At 42.3% G+C, this 11,274-nt stretch overlaps 1 protein-coding gene across 1 annotated transcript in view; it reads right to left on the bottom strand.

Annotated features, from left to right (window-relative positions):
* The window catches only part of LOC119411558 (polynucleotide kinase 3'-phosphatase), a 21,610-nt gene extending 11,619 nt beyond the window's left edge, over positions 1–9,991 (bottom strand). The window contains exons 1-4 of the mRNA XM_037678512.1: positions 9,891–9,991; positions 9,570–9,719; positions 653–699; positions 141–419 (exon numbers count right to left, since the gene is read on the bottom strand). Of these exons, the coding sequence (XP_037534440.1) occupies positions 141–419; positions 653–699; positions 9,570–9,690 (447 nt within the window). The 5' untranslated portion in view covers positions 9,691–9,719; positions 9,891–9,991. The remainder of the gene's footprint in view (positions 1–140; positions 420–652; positions 700–9,569; positions 9,720–9,890) is intronic.
* Positions 9,992–11,274: the final 1,283 nt, after the last annotated feature.

The following is an 11,274-nucleotide window of genomic DNA, read 5'->3' as shown; positions in this document are numbered from 1 at the left end:
AACACCCGTTCACTCTGAGCTTCGCTCTGAGCTCCAATGGCACAGATACAAACATAGATAAGGCACTTTTTTACCTTCATTTATATTACAGTTATGATTTAAGAAAAAGACAAAAAGCTTAAGTGTGCTACATGTTTTACCTTGGAGGGAGAGGCAGAAAAAAAGTCCTTTATGTTGCGTTTAGGCGTCGGACTCGACTGAACGTCTTTTTGTTTGCTGTTTCTTGCTCCTTTAGTCTTATCTTTGGATTTCAGACCCCTCTTAGCCATGCTGGAATCTGTGCCATTGGAGCTCAGAGCGAAGCTCAGAGTGAACGGGTGTTCCTGGTTGACCAGGTACAGAGTGCCTCCGTGAGCCAGTTTACCAGACTTGCCCTGGCCCAGTTTTTCAACGCCCAGGAAACAAGGGTTGGGACCCAGCTGTGGATAGCAACGTGACAAAGATGGACATTGAACTGTAGAATTGACATGAAAGAGTTTTATGGGCTGAGAGATAAACGTGTTGAGTCCAGGAGGGAAAACTAAAGTGAGCTGACAGTTTTTCACACAGAACGACTGTTCTGACGCGGATTGTTTCAAAGAATCTGCTCAGAGTCTGGTGTTGAGGGAAGTGTAATATGATATCACGGCACTGGGAGTGTTTCTTTTCATACCTGAGTCACGGACACTTCCTGGTCTGCATAACAAGCCACCACCTTCACTGAAAGAAACACAAGATTTAGACTAAACAAGCTGTATGCTGACACCCCCCATCGTTGAGGGATTTGAACAGTGAATGTTTGTAGTTTTAGAGATTAAGTGTTTTTCTGGACTGGAAGTGAACAGAGAACGGAAGAAAAATCTGATCATATTTGGTGCAAGGTGCTCAAGTGTGTAGGAGTTACACTGTGTATAAATGTAGAGGTAGTTTTGTATTTATTTTTTGTTGTCCCAGGCAGTGAAGAGTAACGGATCTATGAGCGTGGAGGAAGCAATTTTATCCACCACCAGGCAAAATGGCAGAGCCAGAGGGTGGCTAATGGTGGCCTTGGCCACCAAAGACCAACCTATAGCCACTCCAATCATCTGAGGAAACTATACTGCAATATAAAAACTAGAAAACACTGTCCAGATGACCTGACTGAAAATTGTTGGATTGTATACCTGGATTATTGAGCATGGACTTTGTTGACTAGAAAGCATAGTTTCCTCAGACAATAGGGATAGTTAGTTTACATACTTTTTTTCTTCTTTCAGTTTTTCCTTCTTCAGGGGTCTCCACATTGAGTCATCCTCCTCCATCTCACTCTGTCCTTTTCTTTCTCTGTCCTCACTCCAACTACCTCCATGTCCTCTCTAACTGCATCCATGTATATCTTCTTTGTCTGTTTCCTGGCAGCTGCATTTCTAACATCTTTCTACCAGTATACCCACTGTCCCTCCTCTGGACATGTCCAAACCATCTCAGTCTGGTCTCTCTAAATTTATCTCCCAGTTGTTCAACCTGTGCTGTACCTCTGATGATCTCATTCCTAATCTAATCCATCCTTGTCACTCCTAAGGAGAACCTCAACATCTTCATTTCTGCCACTTCCAGTTCTTTCTCATGTCTTTTTGTCCATGTCTCTGCCTCCAGACTATATAACATAGCTGGTCTCACCACTGTCTTGTAAACTTTTTTCCATCCACTCCATCCTGCCTGGACTCTCTTGTTCACCTCTTTACCACACTCCCCATTTTCCTGGACAGTGGACCCCAAGTCCTTGAAGTCCTGCACCTTTGTGACCTCTGCTCCTTGTAGCCTCACTGTTCCACCAGCCTCCCTCTCATTCACACACATGTACTCTGTCTTACTACGGCTGACTTTAATTCCTCTTCTTTCAAGTGCATACCTCCACCTCTCCAAGTTCTCTTCCACCTGTTCCCTGTTCTCACCACAGATCACGTCATCTGCAAACATCTTAGTCCACGAGGATTCCTGCCTGACCTCATCTGTTATTTGGTTGACACACTGAGCCAAAATGAATGTTATGTGTTGTTTAACTGTTACGGTGGAACAGGTGTTCAGATTTGTCCTACCCTTCAGGTAACTGCACGAGAGGTGTGGTCACACGTTACTTAGCTGATCCAAGTCATGGCACCAGGTGCTGGGTTAGTAGTTTTTTGTAAACTTTTCTGTTGACCGTCACCTTTTTGATCATCAGCTTTATCATAATTTTTCAGTAATAATTACAAGTGATGTAAATCAATACAGGTGCTGTTTGATGGATGCCAAAAGTCAATTGTGTTAGTTTTAAAATAAATAACCGAAACACAAGTTGAACTCAGCCTGGCTCATTGGAGACGCATCACAGAACAAAACCCACTCAGCCAGCAGCAGCTTTATTTTGTGGATCGGTCACTACACATATTAAATAGTAGATAGTAGTAAATATTAAACGGCTGCCATCTTGGATTTTGACAGGGCAATCCAGTTTTTATAGTGACCTTTCACACGCGTAGATACAGCCATACACCAAAATGAAAGTTAGTACCTCACTTGTGCTGGTGAAGATTTTCAGTCATCCAGGACATGATGAATTCAAAAAGCGTTCAATACAAAAACAACTGGACTTTATTTGTAACAGAAGACGTTTCGCTCCTCATCCGAGGAGCTTTCTCAATTCAAAGAGCAGAGAGTGAGAGATACAGGTTATAAGGCTGAGTGAGATAAGACACACACACACATATGTAGATTGGCAATTCACACCTTAACACCTTAACATTAAGAGTCTTTTGTTCCTCTAATTCACAGACGAGGCGCCTCTGTTCCCATCAGGTGTGAAAACCGGCTGGGAATCTGTTTTAAAGTTGCATTATAGGTTTTTGAAAGTGGAAATCTGAGGCCTCCTCCTCTGTTAAGAGACGGCTTTTCTCTTTTTACATAAATTGCTTCCTTCACCCCCCTCTCAAACCATCTGTGTTCTCGGTCCAAAATGTGCACATTTTGGTCCTCAAAAGAGTGTCCCTTATCTGTGAGGTGGAGGTGAACAGCTGAATTTTGTCCAGAGGAAGTGGCTCTCCTGTGTTGAGCCATGCGTCTGTGAAGAGGCTGTTTAGTTTCTCCAATGTAGAGCTCTGGACAGTCCTCGCTGCACTGGACCGCATACACTACACCACTCTGTGTATGGGTGTTTTGTCTTTAGGGTGGACCAGCCTCTGTCTGAGAGTCCTGCTGGGTTTGAAATGTACTGGGATCTTGTGTTTGTTGAAGATCCTTCTGAATTTCTCTGATACTCCAGCAACATAAGGGATGACAATGTTTTTACGTCTGCTGTTCTCCTTTTTCAGTTTATTGGTGTGTTTTGTAGATTTCCTCACTGACTTGACAAAAGCCCAGTTAGGATATCCACATGTTGTACCTCACTTAGTTTTTCAAATGATCATGCTCACAACATGCATGGATGGAAGGTATTTTCAATTCATCCTTTTTGTTTTGTGATGGGGGACAAAAAGGAATAACCATGGCATGTGACAAAACAAGGAAGGCTAAAAAAAGAAAATAACTAGGAATTTTAAAAACAGATAAGCAACCCGTAGTCCACAAAGTTACATCCAGTGAAACTTTTTTTATACAGAGGTGAATAACAAACTCTTTATTGAAGAGGAAAAAGTATATATCTGAAAATAACCTGAAAACTGTAACCATCAATAATTGATTTTTACAAATATTCTTTCTGCAGAGTTAAAAAATGAAAAGAGAAATGTGTGTAGATTGTGCTTGTGGGAATAGAAACAAAGTGGTAAATAATTTCCTCTCCTTATGGTTTTCACTTATTTGATGGTGATACAAAGTAATTAACAGAGGAATACCAAACCTTCTAACTCTACTCTAAAGCCTTTAGGTGTTACTTTATCCATCCATCCATCCATCCACCCATCCATCCACCCATCCATCCATCCACTCATCCATCCATCCATCCATCCATCCATCCACCCATCCACCCATCCATCAGCTTCTTCCTTTTTGGGTAGTGGAGGTCACTGGTGCCCATATCCAGAAGTCACTGTGCAAGAGGTGGGGGACACCCTGGACAGGTCTCCAGTCCATCACAGGGACACATAGAGACAAATGAGACAAACAACCATTCACTCTCTCACTCACACCTAGGGACAATTTAGAGTTACCAATCAGTCTAACATGCATGTTTTTGGTCTGTGGGAGGAAACCGGAGTACCCGGAGAAAACTCACGCATACACGGAGAGAACACGCAAACTTTCCTGCACTCCATCCAGAAAGGCCCTCCGCCAGGATTTAATCTGGTGACCTTCTCACTGAGAGGCAACTGTTATACCAACTGAGCCACCGTGCTGCCCTGTTATTTTCAAAATTCATTGTTCATCAATGACAACAAGCTGTCCTGGCCCAGATGAAGCAAAGCAAGTCCAAACCACGATACTACCACCACCATGTTTCACAGATGGGATAAGGTTATTTTGCAGGAATGCAGAGTTCTCATTTCTCCAAACATAACACTTTTCATTCAAACCATAAAGTTTTATTTTGGTCTCATCCGCTCACAAAACATTCAACAGTCTTCTGGCTTGTCCACGTGATCGTTATCAAACTGCAGACGAGCAACAATGTTCTTCTTGGAGAGCAGTGTTTTCCTCCTTCAACCCTGCCATGAACCATAGTTGTTCAGTGTTCTCCTGATGGTGGACTCATGAACATCAACATTAAGGTGAGAGAGACCTTTATTGGTTAGACGTTACCCTGGGGTCCTTTGTAACCTTGCCCATTATTCCACACTTGCTCTGGGAGTGATATTTGTTGGTTGACCACTCCTGGGGAGGGTAACAATGGTCTTGAATTTCCTCCATTTGTACACAATCTGTCTGACTGTGGATTGGTGGAGTCTGTTAAAGACGGGAGCTGGCTGCGGGCCACTGGATCCGGAAACCCCCTCCAGCCCACGTCTTTACCCCCGGCTCAAACCTTCCTCAGAAGTGGCAACTATACTAATCAATAAATCAAGGAAACGTCAATTAAGTTTTATCAAATTATATTAGAAAAGGCAGTGAAAGATTACAATTCACAGCGCTGGACTCTACAGTCTGTGACGCCACAGACCTGGAAGAAGAGCCCCAATGTCTCGTGTCATTATTAATTTATAGGGCCCTAGACTCCGCCTTTCGCAGAAGGGAGAGCTCAACCTGTCAGTGTATGAGGGGGCGTGGCTAAGTGTGATCTCAGGGCTCTTTTGTGGACTGACGTGTTAGGAAATATGAGACGGTGCTCCAAAGCCTTTCTGTGTGATGTGGCAAGCAGATTAAACTCTATTCCGTGACAGATATTGAATCATCAGGGAGACTCTCTTAAGAGTTTGCTGGCCCAGTTTAACCCAATCAGAACCGGGTCATAATTTCATTATAATCCCGTCTCTAAGCAGATCAAAATCATAAGACCAGTCTAGATTGAAAATATCTCAACAAGTCCAAACTCTTTAAAAATGCTTTGTAACATTTTCCAGCCTGATGAGCATCAACAACTTTTTTTCTGAGCTCCTCAGAAACCTCCTTTGTTCTTGACATGATCCACTTCCACAAACATGTTGTGAAGATCAGATTTTGATAGATCTGTTCTTTAAATCAAACAGGGTGTCCACTCACACCTGATCATCATCCATTGATTGAAAACACCTGAATCTAACTTCACCTTCAAATTAACTGCTAATCCTAAATACTTTTACCACACACAAATATATAATATTGGATCATTTTCCTCAATAAATAAATGACCAAGTATAATATATTTGTCTCATTTGTTTAACTGGGTTCTCTTTATATACTTTTAGGACTTGTGTGAAAATCTGATGATGTTTTAGATCAAATTTATGCAGAAATATAGAAAATTCTAGAGTTCAACTTTCAAGTACCACTGTATGTATTGCCTTGTATCAAATTATAATCACCTAATAAGATCAGCACTTTGTGAAAAAAAAAAAAAAAAAAGAACCTTGCACGTAGCCATAAATTAACACCCACTGCAATTGTTTTAGTATGTGCTGCACTACTGGACTGAAATCAACCAAACAATTTAAACTGATACAAAACATGAACTATGTTAATGTTCAAATGCTGCTGCTTCCTTGTGGTTCCTAGAGTTTCCAAAAGCAGAATGGGAAGATGATCTTTCAGTTATCAGGCTCCTCTCTTCTGTCCATAAGACTGAAACATTGTCCAGTTTTAAGACTGGACTCAAGATTTTCTTTTTGGATAAATCCTATAGTTAGGGATGGCTTGTTATGCTGCTATAGGCTTAGACTACTAGAGGACAAATTGACCTGATGTCCCTAAATGATTTGTTAAAATTGAATACTTTTCATTTGATATTATTTCTATATTAACATGTGAATCTTGACCTGCCATTGTGTATCTGTTCCTCCTTCCTGTTCCTCTCAAACCCAGCCGGTCGAAGCAGATGGTCGCTTGTCCTGACCTGGTTCTGCTAAAGGTTTCTTCCTCATGAGGGAGTTTTTTTCTTTCCACTGTCGCATTCATACTTGCTCAAGATGAGAGTTCTGTGATGGAGTTAACTCAAAGCAGTCTGCTCCTCAGATAAATAATGTTAAATTACTATTTTTATATATTTGTATATGAATGTTTTTTATAAGGAAGTGGTGGCGAAGAGGTTAGAGAAGGTGGGCTTGTGAATGGAAGATCGCCGGTTCAACTCCCAGTACTGACAACATAAAAAATGTGGGTGTGATAGGTGAAGCACCCATACCTGCCCCCATCCTCAATTGCACCACTCTGGGCCCATGAGCAAGGCTCTCTGCTCCACACAGAGGGCTGTGGTAGCTCGGTGGTCTGTAATTGCCTCAGGAAGGGCATCCAGCGTAAAAATAATTGCCAAATCTTTGTGCAACTTAGTTCACTGTGGCGACCATAGATATCATATAAAAGCTAGATCCTGCTTTGACCGCTATCGCCTATTGGTGCTGACGAGCTGTAGAGCCGCCGTCATCGATACGTTTTTATTAATGTTTTATATATATATATATATACACACACACACACACACGCACACACACAGACGCACACACACACACACACACACACACACACAGACACACAGGCAGCCCGGTGACACAAATGGTAAAGCTGCTGCCTCTCAGCGAGGTCCAAATCCCGGTCCGGGGGCCTTTCTGGCTTGAGTTTTCATGTTCTCTCCGTGCATGTGTGGGTTTTCTCCGGGTACTCCAGTTTCCTCCCACAGACCAAAAACATGCATGTTACCGACTGTTTGGTAACTCTAAATTGTCTCTAGGTGTGAGTGAGAGAGTGAATGGTTGTTTGTCTCGTTTGTCTCTATGTGTCCCTGTGATGGACTTGTGACCCGTCCAGGGTGTACCCCGCTCCTCGCACAGTGATTGCTGGACACACTGGCGACCCCTGTGACCCAAAATGGAAGAAGCAGGAAAAAGATAATGGATGGATGGATATATACACACACAGACATATCTCTTTTATATATACATATATTCAACCTTTATTGATACAGGTTAGTCCCAATGAGCCAATAGGACTCATTTACAAGAGAGACCTGGATTTTAACAAAGAATGATGACAACAGTGGATAACAAACTGTTTTTCAGTTGTAAAACAAACAAACAAACAAAAACTTAAATTTGTATGAATCATTTGTGAATTTTTATTGTTGTCATTGTTATCACTGTCTTATTATCTTGTGCTCTGGGCCAGTGTCTTCATGGACGATGTGTGTGAGGGTGGACATGTTTGGAGGTTGCTGTGTTGAAGCTCCATGAATCAGCCTCTCTGCAGCTCTCAGCACCTTCACTGAGCCTTGAGGGAATCACTGAGCTGCTCTTGTTCTTCACAGTTAGAAGGTGGGAGCTCTCGTCAAATGATGATCTCCAGCATCCTCTTGTTCATGCCAGGCTCTTCATCCACTGACCACACACACCTGGAAACATCAGGGGGACCAGCAGCTGTTTAACACATCTGGAAGGAAACCAGTGAGATTTTAATATGACCATGACCATTATGATATGATGTTATGTGAGGGAGTGGTGGAGCAGAGGTTAGAAGATGGGCCTGTGACGGGTCTGTGATGGGAAAGTCGCAGGTTCAACTCCCGGTACTGTCAACATCAAAATGTGGGTGGAAAAGGTGGAACACCCACACCTGCCTCCACCCTCATTGGCCCCACTCTGGGCCCCTGAGCAAGGCCCTTAACCCCCACCATCTGCTCCTAAACAGGTCTCTCTAGAAAATGAGTTCTCGTGACTCAGTGAGACTACCTGGATAAATAAAGTGTAAATGAAAAAATAAAAGTTTAAAATAGAAATACTCACATCATGAGGCCGAGTTGTGTGTGTGACGTGCACGTTCCTGAGAGGCCACAGACAGAGCAGCTCCAGCTTTTGTTGAGTTCCTGTAGTCCTGCAGTTTTCAAGCTGAAATGAAAAACCATTATGAATATGAACTTTACAGTCTCTAGTTACCTGTTCATATAAACACATGGAGGTGTCTCACCTTGTGACTGACAATAAAATATGTAACTTTATGAACTCTAATGAACTTATAATGATGCTCCTACTCTCTGAAGGTGAACCGATGGTACCACACCATCTCTCAGTCGGACAGTCTGATCAGTTTGATCAAAATCCTCCAGTTTAAAATCCTCACTGCTCAGATGAATCCTCCTCAAAGATACTTCCTCCTCTTCCTCCCATCTTGTTCTTTGGGAAACCTTCAAAATGAAAACACGAGATTTGTGTCTACACAAAAACATTGTACAGAGGAGGTCAATCTTATTTTCTAACAACTTCCTACATTCTCCCTATTTTTAATTTTTTAATTTCTTAGAATTTAAACAAAACAACAATTTTGATGCATATCTGTTGATAATGAACCAATGCTACTGAAATTGTGAGTATGCTTGTTAAAAAAAATGTTTCTGTCATCAGATCTCATTAGCTTCATTACACTGAACATCACATCAGCTGGTGGACATAAATACAGTACAGTAATATTTTATTCACAAAATACTAACAATAATATGTTCATCTTACTTGTGAAAAGTTATCCCCCGAGACCTGACGTCAACAGTCCGTCGATTAGAACAGAAATAAGCTGCGAAGTGTTGAAACATCTGCTTTAACCAAATAAGGACGACCGCTCCAAGATGGCGGCCGTATTTCCTGCGCCGCTGTAGCCAATGAGGGATCTAGTGTTTATATATCTATGGTGGCGACCCCTAACGCAGGGAGCAGTAGAAAGAAGAAGAAAAAATGTTTCTGTTCAGTGCCCTGAGATGACTTGTGTTGTGACTTGGCGCATATAAATTGAATTGAATTGAAAAGTGTGACTTTAGAGTTTGCAATGAAATAAAAGGAAAAGTTAATGGGGAAAATCTTTGCTCTTTTCCACATTTTAATTTACATACCATTCCAACTTTTTGACTCAGGATGTAAACTGCATTGTACAAACAATTAAAATTCTTCAGTCAGCTGAAGTTAAGAGCCAGTCAATCAATCAGAGCCTGCGATTGTCGATCCTGAACAGCCTTGCTTGTGTCTCACCTTGGTGTCTGGAGCATTTCTTATCGGTGACCCCTGTGTCTGGACTCCGGCCCAGAATCACAGCTCGTCCATCCTCCAGAGGGATCAGGGTCCCAGAAACGCCAACCAGCGAGCAGGACATTCAAACAACTCCTTCAGTGCCTTCAATGACTATTTCACAAAGTAAACATGCTCAGTTTTTGCGCTCACAGTTAAGGTAAGGCTACGTCTGTTTTAAATGTGCAACTTTAACAATTAAAAGTTGAATTTGTGCAAACTGTCTTCGTTTTTAGTCCGATAACAAACTATAAACATGAACTGTTAGTTTAATCTCACACTAACCGAAGGAAGTTTGCTGCAGAGGTTGTGATGCCGCCGGTTGCGGTCCGTCGACAAAACAGGCTCGTTCAGAAACAGTTCCCCTCCCTTACAGTCCGCAAAAACTTCCGACTCGAGTGATACGGAAAAGGTGAGTTAACACTTTGAGGTCGTTATTGACTCTTGTAGAAAACTGTATTTATTCGGTTATAGCTGTTCTGTTAAGTGTATTAACCTACAGTGTTAAGTAAATCTTATAATTAGACACTGCGCCGTTCTTTTCTTGGCCCCTTTTTATTTTGTCCCCTTACATCACCGCAGTCCCGTAAAGTTTCTTACCTTCACATGTAACCTATTGTTATAATACCCACTGTAAATTATAAAACCGTTGTATTTTTGAACATTGGACTTTTAGGTGGGTGTCTTCAACTGCGGTAAAGCCTTCCACGGACCCTACTCAAATCCAGAGTGCTCGATGACATCAACTTTACGACTGGGGCGGTGTCTTTACATCTGGGCAGAATTTGCGCATGCGCTGTTGTGTTTGGCCCTCGCAAATAATGTAAAAAAAAAAAAAAATTCGCCTAGATTTTCTTAATTTGATTCCATCCATCCATCCATCCATCCATTATCTTTACCCGTTTATTCCATTTTTGGGTCACGGGGGTCGCCGGTGCCCATGTCCAGCAATCACTGTGCGAGGGGCGGGGTACACCCTGGACGGGTCGCAAGTCCATCACAGGGCCACATAGAGACAAACGAGACAAACAATCATTCACTCTCTCACTCACACCTAGGGACAATTTAGAGTTACCAATCAGCCTAACATGCATGTTTTTGGTCTGTGGGAGGAAACCGGAGTACCCAGAGAAAACCCACGCATGCACGGAGAGAACATGCAAACTCCACCCAGAAAGGCCCCTGTACTGGGGTTTGAACCAGGGACCTGCTCGCTGAGAGGCAGCAGCTCTACCAGTTGCGCCACCGTGCTGCCTAATTTGATTCCACACATTTTAAGTATGTTTCTCATCAAGTTTGTGGAAATTCAGTTTGACTTACAGACATTTCAACTTCAATGCACTTTAACACACAGCCTCAGGTCGGCACTACGTTTATAGACAAATTAAATATTGAAAACGATACCACTAGACTTTTTACTTATGTTGAACACTACTGCATGCCTGCACTACATCAAGTTCAACAATAATAATATGTTATGTATTGTCATCATTGTATGTTCCCATACAATGGCGAAATTGGCTCTCTGCATTTAACCCATCCACCCACAGGTGGAGCAGTGGGCAGCTATTGAAGGCTGCCCAGGGCGCAATTGTGGATAGGGTGTCCTACTCAGACACCATGAGATGTGCAATGACTGGGGATTGAGCCTGGGACTTTCGGGTCCCGA

This window comes from Nematolebias whitei, chromosome 6 (assembly GCF_014905685.2).
Source record: "Nematolebias whitei isolate Nwh7 chromosome 6, NemWhi1, whole genome shotgun sequence".
Taxonomy (NCBI): domain Eukaryota; kingdom Metazoa; phylum Chordata; class Actinopteri; order Cyprinodontiformes; family Rivulidae; genus Nematolebias; species Nematolebias whitei.
The sequence above is the reverse complement of the archived record's forward strand: the minus strand, read 5'-3'. Positions and strand labels throughout refer to the sequence as shown.